Genomic DNA, 21,042 nt, shown 5'->3' on the forward strand with positions numbered 1-21,042 from the left:
TGTATTTAGAGCAGGGGTTCCCAACCCTTTCCATTCCAACCCTACCATTAACTGAGGGGTCCATAGACCCCTGGTTTACAGCATCATTGTGCTGATTAATAGAGGGTGTTCAGATGCATTTAGTGACTTGCCCATTATCGATCTATAGGACTGTACAATGTGTATGCAATGGGGCACCTCGCAAAGAACACAGCTATGACCGTGGCAATTTCATATTGCAGTTGGCTCTGATGTTGATGGTTCAATAGCCTACTAGTAATTGTGGTAACACTGCTACATGAGCAGAACCTTTCTCAGAAACTGCCCCATTTTAATAATGTATTTTTTTGAATTGTTTCACTTCTAACTCTTGACATAATATTGTTAAACCACTGCTAGGCTATCTTCAGCTCTAGGCTTGTGAAGCAAGTTGGGCCCACTATGTGTTTGACTCTGGATGTCAGTCCAGTGCTGCCAGCTTATAAGTTGTTACCCTCTAAAGTTGGGTGATCTCTTTGGACGTCTCGCTTTGGCAAACATCAGGTTCTTGATTAGTAAGGGCGTCAAAGCTTATGGGGAGGAGGCAGGAGAATAGGGTTGAGAGGGATAACAAATAGCCATGATTGAATGGGGGAGCAGACTTGATGGGCTGAATGGTCCATTTCTGAATTTTGCTCCTGTCTTGGGGGATAGACTGCTCATTTGGTGTTTGTATAGTTCACTTCCCATTTAAAGGATAAGGAAGAGGAATTCGCCTCTTGATAAACTGCAGTTCATTCAGACATAATTTATTGTACACTTTTTCTGTCTTCAGCTGGAGAATATCAGTAACTTTATTAAAGCCATGCAGGTTTATGGGATGAAGCCACATGACATTTTTGAAGCGAATGATCTGTTTGAAAATGGGAATCTGACTCAAGTGCAGACGACACTTTTGGCCCTTGCGAGCCTGGTAAGTGTGAATCTCATCCCCGTAATCCCATAGTTGTTCACGGCTGCCAATGATAAACTCTCATAGCCTATTGGTACCCTGTTCACATGCATCTTGATACATGTCTGAGCATGCTTTGAGTTGGCAATGGTACTTGTCTCTTTTGTCAGATTGGGAGTTGAAGAACTACTCCAGGATTCCATTATATTCAGCATTGTCCAAGATGTTGCATTAAATTATTGCATCTTTGAGCTGGGTAGTGATTGGCTCTTCTGGTCGGTGCTTATCCCTCAACCAACATCAGGAAACTGAATGTGGGATTTTGGTTTTTGCTCTTATTAACAATGCTTTCAAAAATAAAGTAATTCACCTTGTTAAATAGAGGGTTAAGGTGAATGACGATCCTGTGTTTGTTGTACAAAGTGCAGATGGAAGTGTTACACAACCTATCAGATTTTAATTAACTACTCTGCAAAAGCTTTTGCAGTCTCAGAGGTTTATGAGCCTCCTGTGCAAGAAGCCAGAAATGCGCTGATGTTAACACTGTAGATTCCCTGACACAGTCTTTTACATACCAGTTATTACACTGGTAAAACTGCTGCTATATTTCCTTCAATACTGTTCTCAAGGGACATAAACTTTACAAGTGATTCAGCCCCACCCGCTGAAACTGAGAATATTGTGGAGAATATTTTTCTATTGTCTTTTATTTATGAACTGTTAATCTTTCCCATGCTTTATACAGCATGATCTTGTAAAATATATTTCTGAATTTAGGAACCTCCCAAGTTCTGAAATGTTTTTGCAAGTTTATGCTTTATAACAGGAGTTTCAAGAGTAACAAGATCAATCTATAAACAAAAGACAGTAGAACAATGCTGTCTCTCCACAGTATGCTGGTTTTCAGGAGGAGGGGCTAAATCGGTTATAATAACTTATAAAACTTGTATCTCTTGGGGAAACCTGGCTGGTGGCGTAGTGGCATCAGTGTCGGACTTTGGGACGAAAGATCCTGAGTTCAAATCCAGCTGGTTCCCCTGCACGCTTTCCATCCATGCTGGGTTACCAGCTGGTGATCTCTTTGGAAACTCAGAAGGCAGTGGCTGTAACTTGCCTGGTATACTGTTCCCACTACATCAGAGAGGCGTGGAGGGAAATCATCTGCTAACCAGAGAATGCGACGTACCTTCCCTTTCCATTTCCAAAGTTATTAGGAGGATATAAGAACTTGTTAAGAAGCAGATGTTAGTGCATTTCTGGCATCTTGCATAGGAGGCTCATAAACTCCTGAGGTTGCAAAGGCTTTTGCAGAGCAGTCAATAAAAATGTGATAGTGCTATGCATACTGCTGTTAGGTAGAATTTGACCCAGATAATTAAAAGATAATGGAAGTTGTTTCCATTACTGTAGTAGTGAAACTTCCACTGTTGTAAATCAATAACTCCGGTCTAGGATGTACTGAATTTTAATGGAAAGCTTGTTCTTCACACAACAGTGAGTATTCACTCTGATAAATTTGTTCTGCTTCTAATTCCTCTGCTTTTCCACTTCTGATTTTCCAGTTATAAAATTACTTTACTTCATTAAATAGAATATATAAGAAAAATAGTTAGGTACTTGCATTAGTCTTGGACCAGTGGCTGCCTCTTCATTGGACTAATACCATAGCAGTACATTAACTAAAGCATTTTGCTTTCTCTGGGGTGTTTTGTAGTTTCTTTTTTGTTTTTTTAAAATTGCGTTCTTTGTTTATTTTTTTTGAAGCATTGGATTTTGAGTAACAATCATTTCATCCTCCTTTTACCCTCGTGTACTGAAGAATGACAATAAACCATCTTGAATGAAGCTGTGATAATTCTCTATTTCTTCTGTTCTGCCCTTACAATTGACAGAGGCTTTGGGTTGTGCATCTGTTTGCTGTCTTACTCTTTTCGGGGTTGGATATCTAAGGATATTCAGTATTTGAGGAGGATCAGGAAAAGGAGGTGGAAGGGCATTGTTAGTGAAGACGAGTTCAATAATGAGAAAGGATACTAGTTCAGAAACTGAAGGTGTGGAATCAGTTTGTATGGAGCTGAAGGTTGGAGGATATTTGACACCCATAGGCCTCTATACATAGCGGTGTTAGGAGCAGCAGCAAACATTTTCTTTTTAAGATATAGAAGGGTCTATGGTAATCATTGCTGATTTTATTACCTTGTATTTCTTTACAGCATGGAATCAGCCCTTGTTTTTAAAAAAAAGTGAAGTCAAGTGTAGGTCTTCAATGATAGAAATGGGATAAATCTCAACGGGGAACAGGAGATTTGCAAAGCAAGTGAACAGATATTTTGGTTTTGCTTCATAGAAAATACAAATGGCTTGCCAGGAATTTAGTTCTGGTAAAGAAATAGTGCTGGAGAGAAATACCAGTACTGAAAGCTAATTAAATTCACAGGGCTTACCCCGAGTACTGTTGGGAGTTCGCTGTGGAAATCGTTCTTGATTTCCAGAATTAATTTGCAGAAAAGTTGGTTTGCAAATACAACTCTATTATTAAAAAAACAAAGAAAATGAGAAGCTTGTGAACCAGTTAGCTCTGTATCAGTGTTGGGGGAAAATTCTAGGGCTGTAATCCTCGATAACATGCCATTTTAAATGTATCAATGGAATTTGATAACGTCACCATGGATTTCTGGTAGTTGCCTTTTAGTAAATCTAACCATGGAATAGATGAGAGGAAAACAGTGGTGTGATGTCTCCTTCCAGTAAACAAAAAACCTCCACCACTCCCCACCCTGACCTTTTACTACTTCTCCCCTGCCTATTATTTCCATTCCCCTTCCCTTTCTTCTCTTGTCCACTCTCCTCTTTGGCCCTTGACCTTTATTGCCCTCCTGGCTTCACCTGTCGCCTTCCGGCTAGTCTCCCCACCCCCAACATTCTCATTCAGCCATTTTGCCCCTTCTCTGTCTCTCGGCCCCGAAGAAGAGTCCTGGCCCAAAATGTCAACTGTTTTCTCATTTCCATAGATACTGCCTGACGGGCTGAGTTCCTCCAGCATTTTGTGTGTTGGATTGAGCTTTGGATTTCCAGCACCTGGTGGTGTGATGTAATTGGATTTTTGGGAAGCTACTGATCATTCCGTATACATGCTCCCAATACCATGTCCTTTAATTGACATGAATTGAGTATTAGTTGACAGATAGGTGGAGGGGGGGAAACTACGTTTGTGTACATGAGCTTGCTAGGATTCTGCAGGGATCAGTGCTTAGACCTCATTCTCAGTATATATCACTGATTTGAAGTGGATGGGCTGCTACAGCAACAGAAGACCATGAACTTGCAAACAGTAGCCACTTCATTAGGTGACTTAATAAAGTGACCACTGAGTGTGCTCGCTATACATTTACGTGTTTCAGAAATTTGCTGTGTGTTGGTCAGACATGCAACATTAAAAAAATCATTCAACAATCATAAAGTGTAAAACACTGTGTAGAGGTTAAATTGAGGTTAAAGTACAGCAATGGAGTAAACACATAAATACCAACCTGTATTTACAATGTAAACAGCATTATAGAAAGTGGTTTAAAGTGTTTACAATGCAGTGATGGGGGTAATAGATGAGATGGGGGGGGGGGAGAGGGAATCTAAAATGCCTTCAAGAGGACCACACCCATGTTGCAGGATCTGGAGGCGTGAGTGCCTCATTGACCCGGAGGGCAACGTTGTCTGGAATCAAGCTTTTCTTTATGCTTTCATTCTTGGTAGGGTCACCCATGCCAGACGGGTTAAAGGGTAGAGGCCTGACTAAGAGTGGTCCACCGGTCCGCCAGGCTGGGCCGGTGGGGTTCAGCTTGGAGCTAACGACCCTGACTGGTAATACGAAACGGTTACGGAAACAGCAACAAAGAATCCTTTTACATTTGAGCCTCCACCCAGGACTTGCATGACTGACAGTCGTGAAAACTGAGCTACTGGCACAGTGAAGGAAGCCCCAAGCATCACCCGAGATGAAGGGCCTTCACTGCTACTCTAAACACCAGTGGCATTACGGGCAGTAGCTTAATTAGAATGGGCTGATCTACCTGAGGGAAGGAACTTTTAAGATGGTGTGAATTTTTCTTTGCTTTAATATTCCTTTAGTGCTTTCCAGAAGGGAGCTTTTGGAAAAGACAGGTTGCCAGGTGGATAGTGCCTGCAATTATGTTGCCTGCCCGCTATTAAATAGCATTTAAATGTTCGGGGAAATGTTGTCCGAAAGGACCTGCGGGTTCTCGTACACTGGTCATTGAAAGCAATTGTGCTGGTGCAGCAAGCAGGTACGGCAGCCTGTGTTGTGTGTTGGTTTTTACAGCATGAGGGTCTGAGTAGAAGAGGGTACGGTTCATTGCTGCAGTTCTGCAGGACCTTGGACTACACACACCACTTGGTAGCCTCACCAAGTCTAGCCTAGCAAAGGGGAGCGAGTGTTCTGAAGGTTCACCCGACTGATCCCTAGGATGACAAACACGAGAAAATCTGCGGGGGCTGGAAATCCAAAGCATCGTACACACAAAATGCTGGAGGAACTCAGCAGGCCAGGCAGCATCTATGGAAAAGAGTACAGTCGACGTTTCGGGCCAACACCCTTAAGCAGGACTGGAATAGAAGGTGGGGGGGGGGTGAAGAAGTACAAGGTGGCAGGTGATGGTGAAACCGGGAGAGGAAGGGGGTGACGCAAGGAGCTGGGAAGTTGATTGGTGAAAGAGATAAAAGGCTGGAGAAGGGGAAATCTGAAGGGAGAGGGTAGAAGACAATGGAGGAAGGGGAAGGAGCACCAGAGGGAGGTGATAGGCAGGTAAGAGAATAAGATGAGAGGGAGAAATGGGAATGGTGAAGTTGAGGGGGTGGGGACGTGATTACCAGAAGTTCAAGAAATTGATGTTTATGCCATCAGGTTGGTGGCTGTCCAGACGTAATTAATATAAGGTGTTGCTCCTCCAACCTGAGTGTGGCCTCATCGCAGCTGTAGAGGTGGCCATGGACTGACATTTCAGAATGGGAAGTGGAATTCCAATGGGCATCTACAGGGAAATCCTGCTTTTTCTGACAGATGGAGTGGAGGTGCTCAGTGAACCGGTCTCACCGATATACAGGAGGCCACACCGGGAGCATTGCATGCAGTAGCTGACCCCAAAAGACTTGCAGGTGAAGTGTTGCCTCATCTGAAGGACTGTTTAGGACCCTGAATGGTAGATTCCTGGGACTGTCATATACAGAGTGAATGGGTTAACTAGGTTTAATGTCACTGATATTTCGAAGCTTTGAAGCGCAGTTCTAATGGGGCTAGATGACTGCGTGCAAAGATGATGATTTTCCTCTGGATGGCTGTCTAAAGTGGGATCTTGGGATATGGGATAAGACAGCTTCAATAGGTACATTTAATGTCAGAAGAATACACAATACATCCTGGAATTCTTTCTCTTTGCAAACATCCACATAAACAGAGGAGTGCCCCAAAGAATGACAGTTAAATGTTAGAACCCCAAAGCCTCCCCCCTCGCAAGCACAAGCAGCAGCAAAGCAATGTTCCCCCCCCTCCACCGAGCACGCAAGCATGACACAGAGTTGTAGTACCCCAAAGACTACTCGTTCACCCAGAAATTCGACATACCACAGGCTGTCTCCCTCCCTAATGAGGGGAAAAGAGGTGTCCCCATTTCACTCATTAGGATTGAGACCATGAGAATCACTCTGGCAGACCTTTGGAATCTGCTACTTGATAAGGCGTCAAGGTCACGTTACTGAATTGTATTTACAATGAAGGCAGATAAATTTCTGGATCTAAAAGAATCTGGTGTGTAGGGAGAGAACGGGAAAGCGGTATCAGTCATGATCACAGTGAATGGAGAAGTGGGGTTAAAGGTTAAAGCAGCTTGCCACTATTTGAGTTTTTCTGTAGTGTTGATACAAAAGATTTTTTTTAAAATGTTAAATTTTGACCTTGTGTGTGAGCCTTTCCATTGCTGAGCCAGTGTTTATGCCCAAGTCTTTGGGTAAATGGATACAAAGCAATCCCCTTCACATTGGATTGGATCAGTGGCTGTGTACGGTAAATACATATTAACTAAATGTTGACTAAATACAGTAGGTTATACAAGAAACCACTTCGAGGACAAAAGATATTCATTTCTTTGAAGGATTTTTGAGCCATGCAAGCGAAACGTTTGCTTGAAGCTATTTCCTGGAAGTTAGTCGGGTTTGTAAAAGATTGGGTACTGAGGCATCACGGAGATCACTGTGGGACCACTGCCTGTCTTTTAAATAGAACTCTTTGGAACTAGGATCAGAAATGATTTCAAGACTTAAATTCCAAACTTTTGAGTACCATTAATAAGATGATAGATGTCAGTGTATTTTTAAATGTGCTGAAAGGGCATTGGTTTTTTTTTAAAAAAAAGGCAAATGAATTGAAACGGTTCCCTTTAGTTGGATAACATTGGGTCTCTAAATTACTCCTGTGAATAAATACTGTGGGTAATTTAAGGATACACTTAATATCAACAAGTTCATAGCGAGGGTTCATTTCCGAATGAAGGAATTAAGTCAGGGTCATATCCTGGTTGCTGTACTGCCTTTTGTTCTACTCTTCCTGTAATAAGAATATGGAGGCTTTGGAAAAGAAATTAGAAATATACTGGACTTTTTCCCCTCTGTGGAGCATACCAGACCTGAGACCTAACCGCTGCAATTCTAATGGGTCTCGATGACTAAGTGCAAGGATGATGATTTCCTCTGGATAACTGGTCGTGGTTAGCGCAACACTATTATAGCCTGGGGTGTCGTAGTTCAGAGTTCAGTTCCGGTGTTGTCTGTAAGGAGTTTGTACGTTCTCCCCCTGGCCATGTGGGTTTCCTCAGTGTACTCCAGTTTCCTCCCACAGTCCAAAGATGTACTGGTTAGTAGGTTAATTGGTCATTGTAAATTGTCCTGTGGTTAACTAGGGTTAAATCAGGTTGCTAGGCCATGTGGCTTGTTGGGCTGGATAGGTTTGTTCTGTGCTGTATCTCCAAATAAAAAAAAGAAAAGATAAAGGTCAGGCTGAGCTGCTTTAGAAGGATAACACTGAGTACTGACTTGATAAAGGCCTTTAGTATTAATGGTAACATTGAGAACTGACTTGATAAGGTCTTTAGTGTTAACGCTAAGAAAGAGCTGACTTGATAAAAGTCTTCAGTGTTTTGACTGGGTGGCTGTAGGTCATATTAAAAATTACAAGAGAATTTGGAGAAGCTTTAATGTTTAAATCGTAAAACTTACCACGCACAGTAATTGGCTAGCAGCAATCTGTCTTTGAACTGTGGCTAGAGATGTATAAAAGGGAATGAGATGTAGGCCAGCTGAGGTGAAGCAGATGGGGTGGGGGGCATGGAGGGGAGGCTTATGTCAAATATAAAGATGTCTAGAGACTGTTAAGCCAAATGGCTGGTTTCAGTGTTATCATTCTTGGCAGGATGCAGGGGGCAGCTGAACAAATTCACTACAAAAAGTAACAAACGAGAGAATCTGAAGATGCTGGAAATCCAAGCAACACACACAAAATGCTGGAGGAACTCAGCAGGCCAGGCAGTATCTGTAAGGGGGGGGGAAAAAGTACAGTCGATGTTTCAGGCCGAGACCTTCAGTCCTGCCGAAGGGTCTCGGCCCAAAATGTCGACTGTACTTTTTTTTCTATAGATGCTGCCTGGCCTGCTGAGTTTCTCCAGCATTTTGTGCATGTTGCTCACTTCAAAAAGTGCGAGGTTCGTGCTCTCCTAATATAAATGGAAACGGTAATTATTTGAATCAACTTTCTTTTCCGGATAATCGTGTAAAGTTTTAGTTCAGCCGCTTGGAGTTGAAAGTTTAAAAGGGAATGTGATGAGGCTAAAGAAAGCCCGTTGAGGGGTCCAAAGCATTAAGTTTGATCAAACCAACATGAGTATGTTTCCTCTGTTAACCAGGAGTGTTTCTGCTAGTCAATTTTCATTTACTAAGGCAGTTCCCTCGGGAACTTGTATCTGATTTTTCAGGTGCATTTAACTTCTCTCTTCACACCTTTAGGTCTCCATGTGCTGAGTGCAATTTATTGTAAATCTTTGTAAATTATTACTTTTTTTTTGTAATATAATTTTTATTGAGTTATCAAAAAGAATACATGAAAAGATAAAATCTACCCTCCCCTTAACCCTCCCCCCCCCCATATATAGTCCTACCTAAAAAGAAAGAAGAGAGAAAAAAAAGAGCTGCCTGGGTATTGGAAGGTTTCCACATGCTCCATGGAATTCAAAATAAATTTGGTATAATTATGCGTTACTTTCCCCAAGGGACCAAGATCTTTATCGGAGCACTTAAATATGCCATCCTATCTTTTGTAAATAAGGGTGCCAAATATTCAAAAATGTTACATATTTATCTCTTAAATTATAAGTAATTTTTTCGAGTGGAATAGAACTAGCCATTTCATTATTCCAATGATCCATACTTAAATACGAGTCAGATTTCCAAGTGACTGCTATAGTCTTCTTAGCTACTGCCAATGCAATTTTTATAAATTCTTTCTGATATTTATTCAATTTAAGTTTTGGCTTAATCCCTTCAATATCACCTAATAGAAATAATACAGGGTTATGTGGAAGTTGAGTTCCAGTAATTTGTTCCAATAAGACTTAAATTTATCTAAAAGGGTTGAATTTTAAAACAAGACCAAGTAGAATGTAAAAAAGTACCAATTTCTTGATTACACCGAAAGCATTTATCGGATAGATTTGAATTTAATCTATTTATTTTTTGTGGTGTAATATATAATTGGTGTAAAAAATTATATTGTACTAATCTAAGTTGGACATTTATTGTATTTGTCATACTGTCAAGACAGAGTCTTGACCAATTTGTTTCATCAATAGTAATATTCAGATCTGTTTCCCATTTTTGCTTTGACTTATGGGTTCCTTGTTTAATTGTCTGTTCTTGAATCAAATTATACATACAAGAAATAAATTTTTTAATTTTCCCTTTTTGAATTAAAATTTCAATTTCATTAGGTTTTGGCAAAAACATTGTTTGACCCAGCTTACCTTTTAAGTAAGCCCTTAATTGAAAGTAACAAAAGAGAGTATTATTTGATATTTTATATTTATCCTTTAATTGTTCAAATGACATCAATATACCTCATTCATAACAATCTCCTATAAATTTAATCCCTTTTTGGTACCAATTATATAAAAGTTGATTGTCCATTGTAAAAGGAATAAGGCTGTTTTGGAACAAAGGTCTCCTTGCTAATAGAGATTTCTGTGTTTCATTATCAACATTTATCTTATTCCATAGATCAATCAAATGTGTTAATATAGGAGATTCTTTCTTTTCCCGTATCCATTTAGATTCCCATTTATATATAAAATCTTCATCTATTTTCTCCTATCTTGTCTAATTCTATTTTAATCCATGCTGGTTTTTGATCATCGAAGAAAGATGCAATAAATCTAAGTTGATTTGCTTTATAATAATTTTAAAAGTTTGGAAGTTGTAACCCTTCTAACCCAAATTTACATGTCAATTTTTCCAATGATATTCTTGACATTTTACCTTTCCAAAGAAATTTTCTCACACATTTATTTAACTCTTGAAAAAATTTCTGTGGCAATTGTATTGGTAATGTTTGAAACAAGTACTGTAACCTAGGAAATATATTCATTTTTACAACATTGACTCTACCTACTAATGTTATTGGTAGTATCATCCATTTGTCAAAATCTTCTTGAATTTTTTTCAATAGTGGTAAATAATTAAATTTATATAAATTCTTTACATCATTATCAAGTCTTATACCTAAATACTTTATACCATTTACCGGCCATCTAAATTAGGTTACTAATTGACATTGACTATAGTCTCCCTTAGTAAGAGGTAAAATTTCACTTTTATCCCAATTTATTTTGTAACCTGATACCTTCCCATATTCATCCAATCTAGAAGATAATTTATGTTACGAATGTTGTGGGTTTGTTAAGTAGATCAAAATATCATCGGCAAAAAGATTAATTTTATATTCCTCCTGATTAACTCTAAAACCCATAATATCTGGATCAATTCTGATTAGTTCTGCTAATGGCTCTATCGCCAGTACAAATAAAGCAGGTGATAATGGACAACCTTGCCTAGTTGACCTTTTTAATTGGAATGGTGTTGAAATTTGAGAGTTTGTCACTACTTTAGCCTTAGGGTTAGAATTTAAAGTTTTAATCCAATTTATAAAAGATGTTCCTAACCCATATTTTTCTAATACTTTAAATAAAAAATCCCATTCTAATCTATCAAATGCCTTTTTCTGCATCCAAGGCTACTACTATACTCTTCTCGTCCCTTTTTTGTGCCAAATGAATTATACTGAGTAGCCGGGTTACATTATCTGCCAATTGTCTATTTTTAATAAATCCTGTTTGATCCATATGTATTAATTTTGGTAAATATTTAGATAATCTATTCGATAAAATTTTTGCTATTATTTTATAATCCATATTCAATAAAGAAATAGGCCTGTATGATGTTGGTTTCATAGGATCTGTCTTTTTTTGGCAATACTATTACAACTGTTGAAAAAGATTCTGGGAGTTTATGTATTTTTTCTGCTTGACGTATTAGTTCCATAAAGAGAGGAAATAATAAATCTTTAAATTTTTTATAAAATTCAGGTGGAAAACCATCTTCTCCTGGAGATTTATTACTTTGGAGTGATCCTAAAGCTTCTTCAACTTCTTTTAATGTGAAAGGCATATCTAATCCCTTCTGTTCTTCCAAATTCAATTTTAGAAGAGATACTTGTGATAAAAACCGTTCTATCTCATTAATATCATTTTGAGATTCTGATTGATATAATTCAGAATAGAAATTTTTAAAGGTTTCATTTATTTCAAGAGGTTTATAAGATATTTTATTTGCCCTTGTTCTAATTGCATTTATTGTTTTGGAATCTTGTTCCGTTTTCAACTGCCAGGCAAGAATTTTATGTGCTCTCTCACCTAACTCATAATACCTTTGTTTAGTTCTTATAATTGCTTTTTCCATTCTATATGTCTGAAGCGTATTATATTGTAACTTCTTATTGACAAGTTGCCTTCGTTTTTCTTCTGACATATATCTTTGAGATTCTTTTTCTAATTTTGTAATCTCTTTTTCCAATTGATCTAGTTCTGCCATATATTCTTTCCTAATTTTAGACGTATAACTTATTATCTGGCCCCTAAGATATGCTTTCATCACATCCCATAATATAAATTTATCATCCACTGAATGAAAATTTGTATCCAAAAAAAATTGAATCTGCTTTTTCATAAAATCACAAAAATCTTGACGTTTTAATAATGTTGAATTAAATCTCCATCTATAAGCCACTTCTTCCTTATCAGCCATTATTATTGTCATTAATAAAGGAGAATGATCTGATAATATTCTTGCTTTATATTCCATATTTTCCACTCTGTGTTGAATATGCATTGATAATAGAAAAAAATCTATCCTTGAGTAAGTTTTATGTCTATGAGAATAGAATGAATAGTCTCTTTCTTTAGGATTGATTCTTCTCCATATATCAATCAAATTTAAATCTTTCATCAATGATAAAGTTAAATTTACTACCTTTGATTTTATAACAGCCTTGGTTGATCTATCTAAGACTGGGTCTAAGCAAAAATTAAAGTCTCCTCCAATTAATATTTTTTTCATGTGCATCCGCCAAATTCAAAAAAGCTTCTTGTATGAATTTTGCATCATTTTTGTTTGGTGGATAAATATTCATAAAAGTCCATAGTTCAGAAAAAAGTTGACAATGTATAATCAGATATCTCCCAGCAGAATCAGTTATTACATTTTGTATTTTAATTGGTAACGTTTTATTGATTAAAATTGCTACTCCCCTCGCTTTTGAATTAAATGAAGCCGCAACAACACTACCCACCCAATCTCTCTTTAGTTTCTGATGTTCTGTTTCTGTTAGGTGCGTTTCCTGTAAAAAAGCTAAATCTCTCTTCATTTTTTTAATATGTGTTAAGATTCTTTTTCTTTTCACTGGTCCATTAAGCCCGTTAACATTAAAACTCAAAAAATTCAATAAATTAGTCATTATTCTTAACAAAGTTACTCCAATCTAAAACATTACTTATCTTCTCAACTCTCGTAGTTCCTTGGGGAATCTCTTTAAACTTCACCATGTTGCTGTGTGTTTCCCTCCCAACCCTCCAGGCAAAAAGAAAAAAAAGATAGATAAGATACAAAAAAAGAAAAAACAAAATACCCCCCCCACTAATGTTGTGAATGAAAAGATACACAACACTACCCCCCTCCATTGTGCGGGTCGTGGCTAATGCCACGCTTGCACACATGATTAGTGTAGCAATTGGTCAGTGCTTCTTCCAGCTCCCCCGCAACAAAAAAAAATTAATGTTACTATTCCCAACTAATATTCCTCCAATTTTAACTTTTCTTACCCCCCCTCGTATAATTAATAATATATTTATACATTCATCCGCCTTCAAAAATCCAACAAGTCCATTCTTTGACCCAATCTTCATCTTCAATCTATCTCGCTCCCCTGGATTTGTTCTTGTACCTGGTGAATATTCAGAGAATCTCGCACAAACTGCTCCGCTTTCTGGTAGTCATCAAAAAATCTTTTTTCTCCACCAGGCAAAAAAATCTTCAAGGTTGCAGGATAACGCAATATAAATTGATAACCGTGATCCCATAGGGTTTTTTTCACTGGATTAAATTTCTTCCTTCTCTTCAAAAGTTCATAACTTATATCAGGGTAGAAAAAAACTTTGTTCCCTTGAATCATCAATGGCCCTTTTCTATCCTTGGCAGCTCGAGCAGCTGCCTGTAGAATCCTTGTCTTGAAATCTTAAGAATTTTATTAAAATCGATCGTGGATATTGGTCATCTTTTGGTTTTGGTCTTAGAGCTCTATGTGCCCGCTCAATTTCAATTGGTCGAACCTCCTCTTCCATTTGCAAAACTTCCGGGATCCATCTTTGAAAAAATTCTATTGGTTTTTCTCCCTCCGTACCTTCTTTAAGACCAACGATTTTAATATTATTACGTCTACTGAAATTTTCCAACATGTCCACTTTCTCCAAGAGTCGATTTCTTTCCAAGTTCCAGACAAGCAGATCATTTTCTGTTTTTTCCACTCTATCATTCATTTGCCCCATTGCTCTTTCCATCTTCTGAAGCTTCTTATCCATTTTGTCCTGTCTTTCCATAGCTTTATTATAGCACATCTTCGTATCTCTAAGCTCTTCTCTTACTTTTCTTAGTTCAGCCGTTAATTGCAATATAGCCTCTCTTATGTTTCTATCATCTCCTTTACTTCCAATCGCTTCCAATTCTTCCTCCTCTTCTTCATCTGTGTTCTCTGCAGAATCCAATTCTGACTCTGGGTCATTTTCAATTGCAGTGGCTGTCGGTTCTTGTAGTTTGAGTTGTGTCGATTTGCGCATGCGCAATTCCGTTGTCTTCTTCGGAGCAACCTCTGCCACCGCCATTGCTCCCTGTTCTACCGAAGGAGATCCAACCTGAGTCCAAGGCTTCATCGTTGCAGTAGGCCCTTTTTTCTTCCCCTCTCGCGGCTGCTTCGCAACAGCAGACTTCTTTTGTTGCAGTTTAGGAGGCATATCGTAAAGTAGTCTTACAAAGCTTATAAATAGTTTTCAGAAAGTATTTATTAACTTTGTTTTATTAAACGGTACTTTGCTGATTTTTTTACGGGAGAGCTGGATTTACACGTCTCAATCCCACGTCATCACGTGACGCCCCCCCCTTACTTTTGTTATTTGAACAGGAATTGCTGTGTAAGTTGGTTTGTCAAATGTTCCAGTGTTGATTTACTTAATTTTTTTTCTGGCCAGGCAAAAACTAAAGGCTTTCAGACGAGAATGGATATTGGAGTTAAGTATGCAGATAAGCAAGAGAGGCACTTTGAAGAAGAAAAACTGAAGGCTGGACAAAGTGTAATTGGGCTTCAGGTACTCAGTGATTTTTTATTACTCTATAAATGGTGATCAACGCCTTGATTTAGTTTGGAGTGTGTGAGCGACGTGGTAGCATAGTGGTTAGCGCAGCTACTTTACTGCGCCGGGCATCACTGATCAGCGTTTGGTTCCCGCCACAGTACGCGAGTTCTCCCTGTGACCATGTGAGTTTCCTCCAAAACTCCACTTTCTTCCCACATTCCAGAAGCATACTGATCAGGGTTAGTAAGTTCTAGACATGCCGTTCACCGAAAGCATGGTGACGCTGGCATGCTGCCCCAACACAATCCTTGCTGATTTGATTTGGCATGTTTCACTGCAATTTTCTTTTGACATTTTGATGTACGTGTGATAAATAAAGCTAATTTTCTGTTCTGCATTTTGATAAATATATTTTGGAAAATAGCGAAATTAGGAAGGGAAAAAATTGTTGGTTTCCCAATTTGTTTTATCTAGATTACAGGGATTAAGTTCCTAACTTATCAATGAAACAATGTCAGGCTGGTGGAGAATCAGCGTCGGCTGTGAATGAGTATTGACATTACGTAAAACAGGGACACCATTGGCTTCCTGACCAAATGGTCCCCAGGTTCTTGTCACTGTGTTTGCACTGTGTTTATAACATGTGTTGATTCCTGAGGTTGGGTGTGAGGACTTGCAATGCACTCATTCTGATGCTGTTCTGAGTAACAATTAACTCTTTGTTTTCTGTCAGCCAGCCAATTTTCAATCCATGTCAGTACTCTGCCCACAATATCATGTGCCCTAATTTTGCTCACTAATCTCCTACGTGGGACTTTATCAAAGGCTTTCTGAAAGTCCAGGTACACTACATCCACTGGCTCTCCCTTGTCCATTTTCATAGTTACATCCTCAAAAAATTCCAGAAGATTAGTCAAGCATGATTTCCCCTTCGTAAATCCAAGCTGACTCGGACCAATCCTGTTACTACTATCCAGATGTGTCGTAATTTCATCTTTTATAATTGACTCCAGCATCTTTCCCACCACTGATGTCAGGCTAACCGGTCTATAATTCCCTGTTTTCTCTCTTCCTCCCTTCTTGAAGAGAGGGACAACATTAGCCACCCTCGAATCCACAGGAACTGATCCTGAATCTATAGAACATTGGATTAAACTGTTTGAGGTGGTTTCCCTACCATTTTTCCGTTTCTATCATAAACCCTGATTTGAAACTACCTGCATTCTAACTTGGGGCACATTATAATTATTCCTTTGACTTTCCCCATCTCTTCTGGGATGTAGCTCTGTAGGTACTGATCGTACTTTTACCTGTTATGACTGAGCTTTACTAAAGTGAGTCTCACATGTACAGTAATAATCCTTAGCCGGGTTAACACTGGTTGTTGTGCAACTTGAACATTGATGGGACTCATTTGTTCTAAAGTGTGTGGCTTCAGGGCCTCAGTTTTCCCATTGAAATGGCTGATGCCTGGGGGCAGAATTTTAATGTGACTGGAGGAAAGTATAGAGGGAAATGTCAGAGGTAAGATTTGTTTTTACATAATGTGGTAGTGTGGTAATGTAATGGCTGGCCAGGAGTGATGGTAGAGGCTGCTACATTAGGGACGTTTAAGAAACTCTTAGGTGCACGGATGATATGTAGGAGGGAAGGGTTAGATTGATATTAGAGTGGGTTAAAGGTTAGTCCAAAATTGCAGGATGAAGGGCCTGAACTGTGCTGGAGTGCTGTATGTTCTTAAAAATAATCTTTATTTCAGATGGGAACCAACAAATGTGCCAGCCAAGCGGGCATGACTGCCTATGGCACTCGAAGACACCTTTATGATCCAAAAACTCATACTGAGAAGCCATATGATCAAACAACCATAAGCCTTCAGATGGGGACAAACAAAGGTGCAAGTCAGGTAACGTAAATAATTGTTCCTGTGTATTTTGATGCAGTGCTGTTAAGATGCGTGTGTGATGTGTTTTTTTTTAGTTTTTCTGCCCCAGCTGAAACTGGAATCTTGCTTGATAACTGATCTGCATTATTATATGACTCATGTAATCATCCTTGTTGTAATCTTTATCATTATTTTTGTTTACATAACCACTTTGCTAAAGAAGTAAGCAAGACATGGAAGGAAGAATAGGCTGTTTGGCCCCACTGTACCGTGAGCCTGTGCTCCTTATAGATTCTCAGTTATGGGGACAAGTTTACTATTATATACCCTGTCTATACCCCTCATAATTTTAGATCCCTTTACTAGGACCTCCCTTGGTTCTCTCTGCTCCAGTGAAAATAAATCCAGTCTACCCAATCTTTCCTCATAACTGAAATGCCCCAAATGGGCAAAATTCTTTCTCCACCCTCTGCAATATAATCTGCATTACCTTAAAGTCTTGTCAAATGTACTGAGTCTGCATAACTCCTGGATGGTGATTTCCAAATACTCAAAGAAACTTTATGAATAGCAGCCCACATATTTTAAGACTGACATGTTCCATCTGTCAAGCTCTGTAAAAATTGTGTGTCTCTTCTCTTTCATTCCTTGTATCCATCCCTTTGTTTTGTCGTCACAGCACAAGCAGAACCCAGTTGCCTTGGATTTGTTCACCGAATCACTTAATTTTAGAAACAACCTCTTCCCCTCTGCCATCAGATTTCTGAATGGTCCACAAACTCCTTCTCTTTTTACACTAATTTGCTTTATATTTCGAAGTGTAACTTGCAGTAATTTTGTATTGTACTAAACTGCTTTCACAAAATAATGCTTTTCATGACACATGTTAGTGATTATGATTCACTAAACCAGTCTTAAAAGAAGTATGTGGGGGGGCGGGGGGAACAAAAGCTGTTGGCTACTGAGTGCTGGTGTTTGCAGAGATCTTCATACCACCCACTGATCTATCAGGCATTTTGAGCAAATACCATGAAAAATGCTGGCTTTTACCTCCTGGGCTCCACTAACCGGCATTCAGGTTCGATATTCTTCAGAGCAGCTTGAGTCAGGGGAGTGGAGCACACCTGGATGCTGAACTCCTGACAATATCTTCCCCAGTTAGTGGAGCAGAATCTGGCCACAGTGTGCAGTGTGTTGCACATGATTAAAGACGAAATGGCCGAGTTGCAAAAATCTTCAGAGGCAGCAGGATTTCAACAGTAAGGCAGATAAAGGTGATGTAAAGGCAGTTTGTTAAATGTAGCAGTTTCATTGACTCAGTGATTCTTGGAATTCTAGTCTACGGATTTCCCTTGCAGAAAAAGCTATTTTTAATGCATGTTTCTCTGTATATATGCAGTTCGATCCATGTGTGATAACAGCGCTGATCCACATACATGTGTGCCTTAGTGAATGGGGTGGAGTTGATTACACTTTTCACATCATGTTAAAACTTCTGTAGGATAAGGTCTGCAGTACTAGTCACAGCAGGCACTAAGGATGGTATGGATGGGGCATTTGAAGAATGTTTTAGTAACTTGTTTGTATATGTTGAAAGGTCTCAGTCCGAAACGTCGACTGTTCATCCCTCCCCATAGGTGCTGCCTGACCTGCTGAGTTCCTCCAGTATTTTGTGTTACTGTAGATATTCCACAAGTTCAAAGTAAATTTATTAGTGCATATGTCACCAGGTACAGCCCTGAGATTAATTTTCTTGTGGGATACTCAGTAAATCCTTAATAGAACCAAAGGAAGACTGCACCAATTATGTTCAACCAATGTGCAAAAGACAACAAACTGTTTAAATACAAAAATAAAGAATTGATAATAAACAATAAAAATCAAGAATCTGAGATGTTGAGTCCTTGAAAATTAATCCATAGTTTGTGGGAGCATTTCAATGAAGTTGAGTGGTTATTTATTCCCTTTGGTTCAAGAGCTTTACAGTCGAAGGATAATAGCAATTCTTGAACCTGGTGGTGTGGGTCCTGAGCCTCCTGTACCTTCCCAATGGCAGCAGTGAGAAGAAAGCATGTCTTGTTGAGGTCCCTAATGATGAATGCTGTCTTCCTGTGACAACACTTCATGTAGGTGTACTTTTAATGAAATCATTGTCATCGATCTGCTTATTTTAGTAGCAGATGTAATATTGTTGGATCTTACCCAGAATCTTCAACCCTGTTTTGTTCAGTCAGTCTCTGGCTGCTGAACACCTGTACTTGAGTAAACTGTCATTCAATGCCAGTGGCTGGGGGTCCTGCTCAGGATGTTCCCATTTCCAGTTTTGCCTTCCTTGCATTTCTTACTCTGTAACTTTCTCTGGTCCCTTGTGTAAATTCAAATTCCCTAGAGTTGATCTATTGAGTTGAGTGAATTTTTTTGGTTCCATGAAATATTAACAAACCCAGATTTTCTAGGCTCTGCAAATTTGGCCTCAGGTAACCACCATGATATTTACATCTTCTGCTCTGAACAGATGTGACAAAATCTGGTATTGGTTGTATTGGACCTGACCCAAAGCCTATGTGTCAGAATCAGAATCGGGTTTATTATCACTGGCATGTGACGTGAAATTTGTTAACTTAGCAGTTCAGTGCAATACATAATCTAGCAGAGATATAAAAATAATAATAAATAAACAAGTAAAACAGTTACGTATGCTGAATGGATTTTTTTTTAATGTGCAAAAACAGAAGTACTGTATATTTTTTAAAAAAGTGAGATAATGTCCAAAGCTTCAATGTCCATTTAGGAATTGGATAGCAGAGGGGCAGGAGCTGTACCTGAATTGCTGAGTGTGTGCCTTTGGGCTTCTGTATCTCCTACCTGATGGTAACAGTGAGAAAAAGGCATTCCCTGGGTGCTGGAGGTCCTTAATAATGGACCCTGCAGCTTCTTTCGGTCCTGTGCAGTAACCCCTCCATACCAGACAGTAATGCAGCCTGTCAGAATGCTCTCCATGATACAGCTATAGAAGTTTTTGAGTGTATTTGTTGATATGCCAAATCAATATAGCCGCTGTCTTGCTGCCTTTATGACTACGTCAATATGTTGGGACCAGATTAGACCTCAGAGATGTTGATGCCCAGGAACTTGAAGCTGTTCACTCTCTCCACTTCTGATCCCTCTGAGGATTGGTATGTGCTCCTTTGTCTTGGCCTTCCTGAAGTCCACAACCAGCTCTTTCGTCTTAATGAAGTTGAGTGCCATGTTGCTGTGGCACCATTCCACTAGTTGGCATATCTCACTCCTGTACACCCTCTTGTCACCACCTGAGATTCTACCAACAACGGTTGTATCGTCAGTGCATTTGTACGTTTGATCAGTGCATTCAAGACCCCTTTATCCAGAGTAGAGAGAGGTGGCCGGTGGTTTTTGTCAAATCAGGTGTGATGACCAAATTGAGTTTGGTAATTGCCTTTTGAACTTCGTCTTACCAATACCTTAACCTGGACAAATAAAACATTCCAGCATTAAAGTCCTGATTACTTGATTTTTTTTCTCTTCACTTTTTCTAGGCTGGCATGACAGCCCCAGGTACCAGAAGACACATCTATGACCAAAAGGTGTCAACAGAGAAGTGTGACACCTCCACAATATCATTGCAGATGGGCACCAATAAAGGGGCTTCCCAAACGGGTATGACTGTATACGGCCTGGGACGACAAGTGTATGACTCCAAATATTGTGCCACCCCAACTGAGCCTGTCATTCACAATGGAAGCCAGGGAACAAATGGCTCGGAGTATAGCGATGGAGATTACCAAGGTGACTATGCAGGTGAATACCCAGATGAGTATCCTGCAGAGTATCAGGATGAGTACCAAGGAGATTACCGTGGTGATTACTCTGATCACGGTGTTGATTATTAATGATCAGTATTATGGCCCATGAACTAGCTAGACAGCTTTGATTTTGCTACAGTCTTCCATGAATTTAAAGGCCCTAAAGATTGGATTCCTGGCTTTTCTGTACACAGCTAATCCATAAATCAGTATTTTGCTGTCTTGCTTTTCTAGTTTTTCTTTCATTGCCACGTGCTGGTAACAGTAATTACCACTTTAAGTACTGGAGATAATTGATTTTCACTCACTTGAAGGAAAGTTCCTAAAAGTCAACTTTTCAGAATCCATACCTAGCACCTCCCCACTTTTTAAAATTTGGTGGATTGATTTTATTTACCACATTTATACACATTT

The 21,042-nt window shown here is 39.1% G+C and overlaps 1 protein-coding gene across 1 annotated transcript in view; it reads left to right on the plus strand.

The window, feature by feature from the left end:
- cnn3a (calponin 3, acidic a) overlaps nt 1-21,042 on the plus strand; it is a 71,802-nt gene extending 50,760 nt beyond the window's left edge. Inside the window, exons 4-7 of the mRNA XM_063064611.1 lie at nt 794-931; nt 14,815-14,931; nt 16,679-16,825; nt 20,362-21,042. Of these exons, the coding sequence (XP_062920681.1) occupies nt 794-931; nt 14,815-14,931; nt 16,679-16,825; nt 20,362-20,715 (756 nt within the window). The 3' untranslated portion in view covers nt 20,716-21,042. The remainder of the gene's footprint in view (nt 1-793; nt 932-14,814; nt 14,932-16,678; nt 16,826-20,361) is intronic.

Source organism: Mobula hypostoma, chromosome 12 (genome assembly GCF_963921235.1).
Source record: "Mobula hypostoma chromosome 12, sMobHyp1.1, whole genome shotgun sequence".
In the NCBI taxonomy this organism is placed as follows: domain Eukaryota; kingdom Metazoa; phylum Chordata; class Chondrichthyes; order Myliobatiformes; family Myliobatidae; genus Mobula; species Mobula hypostoma.